At 48.9% G+C, this 11,116-nt stretch overlaps 4 protein-coding genes across 4 annotated transcripts; 1 reads left to right on the top strand and 3 right to left on the bottom strand.

Annotated features, from left to right (window-relative positions):
* Positions 1 to 230: 230 nt before the first annotated feature.
* F5147DRAFT_796049 (uncharacterized protein) lies at positions 231 to 3,188 on the bottom strand. The gene is made up of 6 exons (XM_041443164.1): positions 3,131 to 3,188; positions 2,997 to 3,082; positions 2,631 to 2,948; positions 1,737 to 2,572; positions 828 to 1,672; positions 231 to 763 (listed from the first exon to the last, which is right to left on the bottom strand). Exons 1-6 carry the CDS (start codon positions 3,156 to 3,158, stop codon positions 438 to 440), a joined length of 2,439 nt encoding a protein of 812 aa, XP_041299673.1. The 5' UTR covers positions 3,159 to 3,188; the 3' UTR covers positions 231 to 437.
* A 2,774-nt stretch (positions 3,189 to 5,962) lies between these two features.
* On the top strand, positions 5,963 to 7,438 carry F5147DRAFT_602231 (uncharacterized protein). Its single transcript, XM_041432254.1, has 5 exons — positions 5,963 to 6,293; positions 6,340 to 6,501; positions 6,550 to 6,702; positions 6,760 to 6,935; positions 6,986 to 7,438. The coding sequence occupies exons 1-5, from the start codon at positions 6,033 to 6,035 to the stop codon at positions 7,161 to 7,163; spliced, it is 930 nt and encodes a 309-aa protein (XP_041299672.1). The 5' UTR covers positions 5,963 to 6,032; the 3' UTR covers positions 7,164 to 7,438.
* A 1,757-nt stretch (positions 7,439 to 9,195) lies between these two features.
* F5147DRAFT_538846 (uncharacterized protein) lies at positions 9,196 to 9,903 on the bottom strand (the record flags this gene model as incomplete). Its single annotated transcript, XM_041430204.1, has 1 exon — positions 9,196 to 9,903. A coding segment is annotated over one exon (708 nt), but the record flags the coding sequence as incomplete, so codon positions are not given.
* Positions 9,904 to 9,969: 66 nt separating this feature from the next.
* On the bottom strand, positions 9,970 to 10,986 carry F5147DRAFT_602228 (uncharacterized protein; the record flags this gene model as incomplete). Its single annotated transcript, XM_041432253.1, has 3 exons — positions 10,690 to 10,986; positions 10,560 to 10,625; positions 9,970 to 10,508 (listed from the first exon to the last, which is right to left on the bottom strand). Coding segments are annotated over exons 2-3 (555 nt in total), but the record flags the coding sequence as incomplete, so codon positions are not given.
* Between the last annotated feature and the right edge of the window lie 130 nt (positions 10,987 to 11,116).

Here is an 11,116-nt window from a genome sequence, read left to right as displayed (position 1 = left end):
ACTTTCTGTGTCAGACCAACTTCAAGGTCTGAGATTGCGAGGGTGTAGAAACAGTCCTTGAAACACGCAGCCACCTTGGAGGGACTTGCGATTATACTAGTACAAAGAAGGCTTGATCATCTTTTGATCAACCCGGGTTACCCGGCCGTTTCTGACGTACGCTTCTCGACCGAAGGAAGCTAACATTGAAGGCTTCAGAGTTTCAACATGCTTCCGGATCTATCTCTCATCAGGAAAAAACAAATTTTGTGGGAGCCCTGGTGAGAGCTATGTAGCACTACATAGCTACCATAGTTCTATGTACCTAATGTAGCCGTGACTCAGACTATATAGATCTACAGCGGGCTACAGCAGACTACAGCAGACTACAGCGGACACTTGGAGGCACAATAGTCAAATTGAAGTCTGTAGTCAATAGTAGCTGAGTAGCAACAAAACTAATCAATAGCGGACATGCAGAATGTATCAAGGTCAATAAAGCTATTTAAGTAAAAATCACTTGCGGACTCATAGACATTTGCGCTAGTCCATCCACGGTCAACAGCTTGTCCCATCCTCGGAATAAGATGGCAAGGACGAGCGATTTCATCGATGTGTATCACCGCTGCATTCCGGTGCAGCCGACGAGTCGAACGCGACAATTGGTGCAGGCCAGATGAGCGGTCTGGCTCCCTGAGTGGTGTGAACCACTCAATGTAAGCTAAGGCTCGCGAGTAGGTCCCAAATTGACGCAGCAGAGTGAAAATAACGCGAACCTGTCCCACTCACATACCTAGTAAAATATTAACATGAATTTTTTGACGGCTCAACAAATAGTTAGTACTCACCTTCTAAAGTGCGCGGCTGAATGCCATTGCTTGTCAGGGCCATATCAAACTTAGCGGGAGATCCAGGCTTGCGTCCACGTCCAGGAAGCACTTCAGGCGTGGCTCTAACACGCCACTGCCTCGGTGATTCACTGATGAGTGGATTAGGCGGAGCAGTGATTACTACCTGTCGAAAAACATCGAAACGGTCTTGCAGACCAGGGGCAATGATAGCGTGCGGCATGTGGTTGCGCAGAAACAACTTAAGGGCTGGGAGGAACATGGACGCACCATGTGCAGTGACGAGGTGCTGAACCGAACGCTGAGGGTATGCAGGCGTCTTAGCGAGAGAGTGGACCGTTCGTTGCTCAGGGAGGATGGGAAGTGTATTGACAGGGACAGTGTTTGGCCCTTCCATCTCTGAGTCCGAGTCCGAGTCATATCCGTGGTCACAAGTGAAATTGGTTGGTGCCGACTGAGACTGTTCCAACAGCCAGTTGAGGTAGGAACCACGCAGGAAGACTGCCTCCTGGCGCTGGAGCCATAAGGCCATCTGTTCTTCATAATCGCGCTTGTTACTGGCGCGATACACTTCTTTGGCGAAGTCGATGTGCAAACGTTCTGGAAGTTCACTGTTAAAGCCGTCTGTAGCGCCAAACAATAGGATAGACTGAACGTAGTGAGAGAGCTGATGTAATTTGGGAATATTAAAATGGTCGCGAATATCGAGTTGCTGCAAGACGTCCTTGTTGGCGTGAAATATCGCCAGAGTGCTTTCCAGGCCATTGAGGGATTCAGTTGAGTGAACTCGAAGCTGAGCATAGTATGAAAAATCTAGAAGTGCTCGCGCAACTACTAACACTTGGCTGTAAGCAAATGAAAACAATCACGTCAGCACCAACCTCGTGCTTAGCAACAATTGAAGCTTACCTAGGGACAGCGCCAGCAAGTAGCCCAACAAATACACGCTGCATCTCTTTGTGTTCTGTCCCCGTCCACTGCTTTACCATAGATATTCCCTTCTTGAAATGCCGCAGACCAGGATAATCAGGCATCGCTTTGAACCGTGTGTCCATTTCTTCTTCGCCAACAATATCAAGGCACCACTTAACTAAATGGTCCTTGAAGATGCCTTTGTGGAGTTGGTGTAGGAGGTCGGGTGTAAAGGCCAGGAAGATGTTAGAGTGGGGGAGATTAGCCCAAAATGGAGCATAGACGGTGCGTAGTCCAAATTCCTCAAATTCAGCAGGATGGTGACCAGTCTTTCGCTTCTCTAATATCCCCTTTATGACTGCAGGATCCCGCATCGGCGAATCCAGTGGATCGCCTCTTTCATCCGCCGCAACTACACATTTTGGACAGCGGTTTTCCTTGCAACACGCCACCAGACACTGCTCTGGAAAGTCCACTACATACGCGGCAAGGATCGGATACACTCGACGGATCAACGCATCAGCACACACCATTTCAACGCCGTCTTCACCTGCAGCAACAAGGGGTTGAAGGAGGAGGGACATGCAATGATGGAATAGTCGGTAGTTGGCGAGGGAGCATTCATCAGGTGTAAAGCAGTCAAGCTTTCCTGAAGGTAGGTAACCAATCAGGACTGTCGCTCGTGCTGATGTTTGCCGCCGTTTTTCTTTAGCAATGTTTCCAATAGAGAGGTACACAGGATATGCCGTTTTGTCGCCTCGGAATTGCGACAGACTCGTTTTGTCTGTTGCAAGAATAATTGGCGCGATGGTCGCTCCTTCCGGCACCTTTTTCTGGACAACACAGGTCAGTGCTTGTCATTTTCGATGTTTTTTTTGATATGGTGCTTACTTGCATGTCACACCACCAATCTGCAGTCCACATGTCATCTATCACCCGGTGGAGTCCTGCAGAGTCCGTGTATGCGCGAGCAGGTGTGTACACCATTTGATCCTTGAACAAAGGATTTCCGATCAAGTCCTTGATGCACTCTACAGGATTGCGCATCCACAGTTCAACATCTTCATGCAACGGTTCGCCTTTTTCGTCCGTTCTATTTCCCTGAACGCTAATCTTCTTACAGCTCCAGGCGGCTCCATGCGGGAGTTCATCAACCTTCTTGAGGAATGATCGGTTGTTGTGGAATGAAGCTTGCATTCGGTTTCGGGTCTATCACGCTGGTCAGTACATTTTTTCGGTGCTTGATGCCAAACTTACAATCGGTAACTTTAGAAATTCATCGGTTCGAGTCTGCCCAAGGCTTTTTACAAGCCACTCAGCGAGACCCCACTCTTCCCTGGCAGCTAAAGTCAGGCAGAGGCCATCAACATGAAAGGGTACATACTCGTCACAAAATGGAGCCCACTCGTCCTCACCCATGCCTTCCTTGTACTTCCGGTATCGTTCAAATTCAGTTTCCCCTTCCCGCAGTGCCCATCCACCATCAGAACATTGCTTGAAATAGCGCCCACCACCTCCCACTACCTCACCTTCATCCACTACCTCACCTTCGTCAGCAACATCCTCGACCGTCACACGCCGACTTTTTGGTGCCGGCGGATTAAGTTCATCAGCCTCGAAAGAGTTGGACCGTGAGCGGCGAAGTGGGGAAAATGAGTTGCCAGCATCGTCGTTCTCCATAGAAGGTGCGTTGTCTTCCAAGTCCTTTTCTTCAATCGTTAACTCCCATGCCGTTCTGCATTTAGGCCGGTTAGCTATGTGTCTCTTGATGCCCCCCCTCGTAGAAAACTCCTTGCCACAAAATGTACAGCAGTGCGACATAGTATGTGAGTAGGTGAGTGTTTCGCCCTGGTCTTAGGTGACTTGTCTCATTGTAGTATGCCCTTTTTTTTTTTTCAATGGCCTGGTCTAGACTTAAACTGGGCGCAGTTACCGGGCGCCGCGCCACAACTAGATTCGAGCACCACACCACACCACACCACACAACCCTTAATGAGTTGGAAAGTACGGCAAGTCTTGGCTGGTTTTGTTGATTGGGAGGACGATCCATGAGGTGCGCGGCTGGGTTTGTTGATTGGGAGGGGTGTGCTTATCCTGATCTTGCAACCAGACGTGCCCTCACAAAGTGCAAGAGGGACTTATCCCAGTTCTGCCACCAGACGCACCCTCACAAACCTACGGATTACGGCCTCGTTTAGACTCGATCAGTATGCCAAAGTTACGGCCTCATTTAGACTCAATCCATGCGCCAAGTCGCAACCAGGTACGGGTTTTTTTTTTGAGGATGATCCATGAGGTGTGCTTACCCTGGTCATTCCGTCTACAGTAAGATAGGCAAAGATCCTGCCTGCCATTCTGCTTACCCTGCCATTCCGTCTACAGTAAGATAGGCAAAGATCCTGCCATTCCGTCTACAGTAAGATAGGTACGTGCTCTTATTCTGACCGGTTTGAATGATACTTACATCTTGCCTAGTTCCCAACACAATTCCGTCTACAATAAGATAGGAAAAGATCCTGCCTGCCATTCTGCTTACCCTGCCATTCCATCTACAGTAAGATAGGCAAAGATCCTGCCCGCCATTCCGTCTACAGTAAGATAGGCAAAGATCCTGCCCGCCATTCCGTCTACAGTAAGATAGGCAAAGATCCTGCCATTCCGTCTACAGTAAGATAGGCAGAGATCCTGGTCATTCCGTCTACAGTAAGATAGGTACGTGCTCTTATTCTGATCGGTTTGAATGATACTTACATCTTGCCTAGTTCCCAACACACAACCTCCATTACAATCTTCCTCGTCTAGCGAGAGAACAAGATCGAGAGAGCCAATGACCAATTCTAGTATGTTAATTCTCGTCTCTGATACTAGCTAATTTGATGTGCTACGTTAGTTTGGAAATACCATGGGCGGCCAGAAGTACCTCTGAAAGCTGCGCCCGTTTGGCTTCCTCGCACCATTTCACCTCCGCATCCCAGCGCTCAACGACGAGCCTTCGTATGCTCGCTTGTAAGATACTAATAGCTGGGCCTGGTGCTATTTCTAACAGTTGCAGTTTTTTTGCTTGCTCGCAGGCCTTCACTTCTGCCTCCCAACGCTCCAGAATTAGGTTTCGTATGTAATTCTGGGAAGCTGTGACAGGGCCAGGTGTTTGACGAAACGGAGGGCGCAGGAACATGGGCTCTGCATCAGGCCTTTCGAGCTTGGGTCTGCAAGCCGGTGAGTATTTGAGTGTAACATGGAACGGCAACTAACCTTTTGACGTCAATTTTCGTGTCTTCACAGCCAGCCTCTTTGCGACCAGCAATTTGTGACATCGGGCTGCAAGATTCGTCAGAGCACAGTGAGTTTTGAAGCAAGCTCCATACCGTTTTTTTGACGAGTCGGGGGTATTCATAACAGTGAAAATAAATTGTGACGGTATGATCATACCTTTTTATCGTCCCTCTCGTTTGACACAGCTTTCAGCCCTTCATTCTTCAAATCAACAATCAACGAACTATTAAGGTTCAATTGTGAGTTATTTGTCTGTTTCGCAGTGGTATAAATTGTGCTGACCTGCTGTGTACTTTGACTAGACAACCATGGCACCTCGTAAGCCTACCTCCAAGCCAAAGCACGCCCCCTCACCACCTGCCGCAAAACAAAAGCGCGCCCCCTCACCACCTGCCGCAAAACAGCAGGTGCGCACTGCAAGTGGTCGAGAGCGGCGACCAACTGAAAAAGAGAACTACCGTCGTAAGTACCAGCACATTATGTTCCGCTCACTCACCATCTCGTTCTACAGTCAGCGAATCCCAACATGTTGTCCATCGCCAAGAAATCAAGGAAACCCGGACGGCAAAACAGAAGAAGAAGGCCTTAAAGGCTGCCTACCAAGGGCATCCTGACGTCTTCGAGAAAGAGCCGTCAGAGCTCCTTAGCGACATGGACAGGCAAGAAGACACAATGGTACAAGCTTTTGTTTTCTTTCCTCATCTTAAATCAGCCGCTGACATTTATTTTTTTCAGTTCTCTGACCACAGTGTCGATACAAGGTTGTCCAACACTAATAGCCTGACATTCAGTACAGGGAAAATCCCTCCAAGGTTGCGCAACTCATCCATACCTACAACCAAAGGACCAAAAGGTATGTTTTTACTTTATATAATTACACTACTAACCCTCCATCAAACAGCACCACATAATGTTGACGAGTCAACAGACAACGACAACGACAACGCTGCCGACGATGCTGACGATGATGACGATGAACAGTTGCCTGCAGCTCGAGGGACCAAGCGATCATTCGATGACATGTCATATGAAGATACCGTGGTGCCGAAGGTCAAGAAAAACGCTGACGGTTCGCGTCGATGCGTGAAAGCCAGCGACTTTGACGAAATCTCGAAAGAGATTCTCATAACTGCTTGCTCCGTTTATCGGTGTCTCATCGTCACACAGGCACCTTTTCCGGATTCCGTTGCAGCTGAGACAAAACTGGCGAAAGAGGCCTGGCGCGAGGCATGTCAACTCAAAGGTGTTGACGTCAAACTGACCCCTTCGGCGGTGAATATGGTGAGCACAGTATTTTTAGTGCATTCCTGGTCTTATTCTTTCAAAGCTGTTGAAACGCGCTTCACACGTGCGAGGTGAACTCAAGACGAAGATGCGTCCGCTCACGGCTTCATTTCACGGCTTCCGCTCAAGTAATTCTATGGAGGTGATAAGGTCAAACCGAGATCTCGCAGAGAGATTGAAAATTGGCTCGATCTTTGTTTTCAAGGTGAGTATTCGACGGTCTACATAACTTAGTGCTGACATTGAGCAATAGGACCCGTCATCCAAGTCAGGCATCTACAAGACTGAGTTGCTTCAACAGGGTATCAACAGCATGTGGTTCTTGAACCGAAGTGACGAGGGTGTCATCTACCACAAATACTTCGACCCCATCCCTATCAAAACTATTGTGCTCGTGCTTACGGCTGTGAGCCGTTTTTCACATTCTTACTTTCAACTTGATGACGCTGACAATATCTTATAGATAGAATGTTGTGTTGATGAGTGGTCGCAAGGCATCAAAGAGGACATCAAGTTCACATCTGCTGGTTATGGGGCCGTCTACAACCATCATTTCAGCTCACTGCAACGCTTTGATGAGCGCACTGCACCTTACAAACTCCTTTCAAAAATTCGTATCAATCTGCATGATACAGCGCGGTATGTTGGACTCTTATCTCACTGACTCTTCTAATGCTCGCGCTTCTCAGCTTCCACGCAGGTGTCGCATCACTCATTCCATTGTCAGCTACATCCCAGGCCCACATCGACGACGCGGCGTTTGAAGACGCTATTCGAGAGTACCAGCGTGAGGGGAAGGATGCGGCAGTCGAGGATGAGGTCGAGGAGTATGAGTATCCTAGTAGCGAGGGTGGGGATGATGAATAGGGACGCAGTGAGTAAGACGTTCGTATTATGCTAGTTTGTGTTTCAGGTGGTTGAATTTAATTGTGACTACGAGGTTCTTTGGTGTGCTATATAGCTGCTGGTAGTAATTTATAGCTGCGTGCAGTAGCACTCCGACAAACTACGGTAGTACCTTGTAGCTACTGGTAGTTACTATGGGACTCTATGGTGTCTACATAGAGGGCACTTGACAACGGGGCTACTCGCGCTACCCTGACTATATAGCACTATGTAGTCACTATGTTTTTTCCTGATGCTGATTTAGATCGAAACCACAATGAAGCCATATGCCCCTTCAAATTGGTATTATCTACTGTGAAACTTCTGACAACTCGAAAACTTTATGGTATCAAACCATATGCATACCATTCAGTTCGATTAGGAGGACGGAGTCTTTGGAAGAGATAAGTGTATAAGTCTTTCTGGGGTATATAAGAGGTAGGGATATCAGAAGGCTTCGAGTGTTATCACTCAGCTGCAGTGTCCAGACTGGAGATTTCAAAACATGGAACCCAATATGTATATGGCGACATCAGTTGTTGCTACTCTCACGTTGAAATACACACACCTTAACATATTTCTGCCCTTCAGATAAGACGACAAGGCAAGACCGCAGACCCTTCAAACACCACTGCCGTTCAAGCCAGGAAAGGAGGTAACGATTCCAGAAAGTCTGGAATATGTGGTTGAGCGTGTCATCCAGTGGATCTGGAGCACGCGAGAGATGGGTGGCCCAGTTTTGACAGGCGTACTTGAGAGCGTCGGAAGATAATTGACTGTTGTGCTGTGCCTTGTGTGTGAAAGTCATAAAGGTGTTCATGGCATGGATGATCTTCCTGTTTGGTGGACGATTTGTAGTGGAATGATGCTGGTAGTTTAACGCAAGGAACGTCGGGAACATTAAAAAATCAGGCAAGGTTTTAAACTGCTGGATCGATTGGAAGGTTGGTAGTGAACACAATTCTGGGATAATAATAAACTCGCTGATTGCTTCCAACGTACTTGAGAATTCGTCCAGAGCCAACCAGACAGATGCTGCAGGAGTGGATTTCCAAGCTTGGCCATGGGGTGTCTGCAGCCAGGCCTGCCCATTCAGGGATTTCAGCCAGTCTGGCCCGTCCGGGGACTTCAGCCAGTTTTGTCCTGCCAAAGTCTGTAGCCAGTTCTGTCCTGCCTGGGTCTGCAGCCAATTTGATCCCCCCTCGGTCCACAGCCAGCTTTTTCCTCCCTCGGTCCACAGCCAGCTTTGTCCCCCAGTCTGCATCCAGCTTTGTCCTCCCTCAGTCTGCAGCCAGCTTCGTCCTCCCCCAGTCTGCAGCCAGCTTTGCCCTCTCTTGCTCCACATCCAGCTTGCTCCTCTCCTGGTCTGCAGCCAGCTTCGTCCTCCCTCGGTCCACAGCCAGCTTCGCCCTCCCTCGGTCCACAACCAGCTTTGTCCTCTCCTAGTCTCCAGCCAGCTTCCCCCTCCCTCGGTCCGCAGCCAGCTTTGTCCTACCTGGATCTGCACCCAGGCTCTCATGTCAGGGTCCCAGATCCAGGCCGGCCCTCCTTGTGTCAGCAGCCAGTTGTTCCCTTCCTGGGTCTGCAGCCACTCTGACCTGTGCACTATCTGTGGCCGGTCACCCACTTCCGAAGAGTCTGAAGAGTTTGAATCGTCCGAAGAGTCTGACACAGATTGCAATTCAGGCATTTGCTGGGCTTCCCAGGCCAATCCTCCCTCGGTCTGCAGCCACTCTTGTCCCTCCCAGGTATTCAGCCAGGATTTCCCGTTAGGGGTGTATAGCCAGGCATCCCCATTCACAGTCTCTAGCCAGAATTGTACATCTGACCTGCGATCACCCCGAAGCCATAGCATGCTAATAAGAATAGACACTGGCTCTGGTTCCCCGACGAAGAAGGCTAATTCGTTTTTTAATCTATGGGGATCCCCAAAACTTATTGCGTGGGTCTGCATCGTCAACTCTGAAAGCGCATCCAAGAGTGCTGTGCTCTTAGGAATCTCCTTCATCATCAAGCGAAGAGACGAATCAGCGAGTAGTGAGTGTGGTGATGACATTTCATGTACTTGAAGGAGGCTGCAGTTTGAGGGGTCGGAGACATAGTCACGAATGGACGAGTGGTGAATATTCACGGGAAGAATGCTTTCTATAGGGATATCCACAACAGACCGTAGCTGCATCAGTGTCGTCTGCACATCTCTGCCTAAACCAGATCCAAGAAGTAATGAGATTTGTGAGATGGGAAGAGGGTCTGCGAGGGCGGCGACAATGGACAAGTGCATGTAAGCACGCTTGGGGTCGGCACATGTGGAGAGGATACAGTCGTATAACTTGAACACCTCCGTTCCTGGTAGCAGCTCGCTCGTCAGCTTGAGCATCAGCTGCAACCGATCGCTGGGATCCTTGTCTTCATCATCAATAATAAACTTCATCATCGTAGACGCCACAATGAAACGTCTGCCCGCTCGGCTCGCCAGCTTCACAAGATCATCCGTCGATGGCTGAGGGAAATCGGGGCGACGACTTCCTAGCTCTTCGAAGGAATGCTGCAAGAAAGTACAGATGTCCTTGTCAACGTCTGCGCCGTCCAACGAAATGATGCCACCTTTCCCGCAAGTTTTCACGGGCATCTCGCACACCAACGGGCGCACCTCTTCGTTCTGAAAGGCTTTAGAGATGTGGGATTCCAAGCGACTTGTAAGCAGAATATGGGTCACAGGAAGGCCAGGCTCACGGAGAGCCTGTGCGAGGGAAAGGATGAGATCAGTAAGCTCGGGTTCAGATGTGCATTCATCAAGCGCATCGACAACAAATGTCAAAGGCTGACACCCGCGCAATCTGAGGTGAAGCCCACGGAGAGCTGGAAGAAAGAGCTTCTCCATCTGGTCGCAGAGAGGTGTGTCTGGGTCTAGTAGAGCAGGATTGTTGCGAATCGCTCTGCTCACATCCTTCCGGATGCTTGGAAAATTGGTGGAAAGCTGGTAGACAAGTGTCGCAAATAAATATCCAGCCGTGCGACGTTCGGTGTGCTTGCGCGAAAAAAAGAATGTTCCCGCTAGCCGTTTTTCAATGTTCGTCTTTTCGTTTACTTTCATACCTTTCATTGTTTCAGCAACTGTAAACGCAACAGCAGACTTTCCGACGCCAGCCGTTCCATGCAGCCAGATGAGGTGGTTCTTCTCTGGGTCGTCTAGTAATTTGTGGATGTATTTGAGGAGATCAACCCGGGTCCCTTTCAAACATTTTGGGTGGGGTTGACGTTCACGGGAGTTGTATTGGGCACCTTTGACGGCAACCTGGGAGAGTTTCTCCCAAATTCCTTCAAGAACTGCAAAAGAAATTGGAGAGCATGCAAGAGATAAGAGATGAGAGCACTGACGTTGATCGTCACCCATTGACGAAGGTTGTTGTATGCGAGATACAATGAACCAACTGAAAGTACTAACTGGGTTCAAGGGTGTTGTTAGAACCCATTCAAACGATGGTTAACTTGAGAGGCGGCGACGTACGAAGATTTGAATCGAAACTTGGACTTAGATTGTGCAATGATGAAGCTGTCGAGTGATGATCAGTGTAAAGCGTGATTTGGTTGAATGGATGTTTCAGTCTATGGAAAGCTCGCTAGATCAGCGCTTAGCAGGCGCTCGTCTGGTGGCGCTGTGGTATTGCCGACATGTTGTAGGAACGTTATAGCTCCCATAGTATGTAGCCACTACAACACAACCTTGGAATTGGTGGCGGAGCTCGTAAAGCCTTCTGGCCCATCAGCGATCGAGTAGCCTGGTATACAGAGTCACTGCAGTGACTGCACCAACTACATAGTGGTGACCACTATGACAGTATTATCATGACGTAATACCTCCGAAACTTATTTGCGAAGTCTCGGGTCAATCACATGTGACACTATATATATATATAGCTACCGCTGGCAGAGTC

This window comes from Suillus discolor (assembly GCF_016758755.1).
Source record: "Suillus discolor strain FC423 chromosome Unknown F5147scaffold_2, whole genome shotgun sequence".
Classification (NCBI taxonomy): Eukaryota; Fungi; Basidiomycota; class Agaricomycetes; order Boletales; family Suillaceae; genus Suillus; species Suillus discolor.
Note: the sequence above shows the minus strand (reverse complement) of the source record. Positions and strands in the feature narration are given on the sequence as shown.

Excerpts from the sequence above, each read along its gene's own strand:
- F5147DRAFT_602231 (XM_041432254.1), top strand. The coding sequence starts at position 6,033 with ATGTCATATGAAGATACCGTGGTGCCGAAGGTCAAGAAAAACGCTGAC. Across the intron at positions 6,502-6,549 it reads GCTCGATCTTTGTTTTCAAG|GACCCGTCATCCAAGTCAGG; the intron begins GTGAGTATTCGA and ends ATTGAGCAATAG. Across the intron at positions 6,936-6,985 it reads AATCTGCATGATACAGCGCG|CTTCCACGCAGGTGTCGCAT; the intron begins GTATGTTGGACT and ends CGCGCTTCTCAG.
- F5147DRAFT_796049 (XM_041443164.1), bottom strand. The coding sequence starts at position 3,158 with ATGGGTGAGGACGAGTGGGCTCCATTTT. Across the intron at positions 3,083-3,130 it reads GGACGAGTGGGCTCCATTTT|CTGCCAGGGAAGAGTGGGGT; the intron begins GTGACGAGTATG and ends GCCTGACTTTAG. Across the intron at positions 764-827 it reads TCAGCCGCGCACTTTAGAAG|TGGGACAGGTTCGCGTTATT; the intron begins GTGAGTACTAAC and ends TAGGTATGTGAG.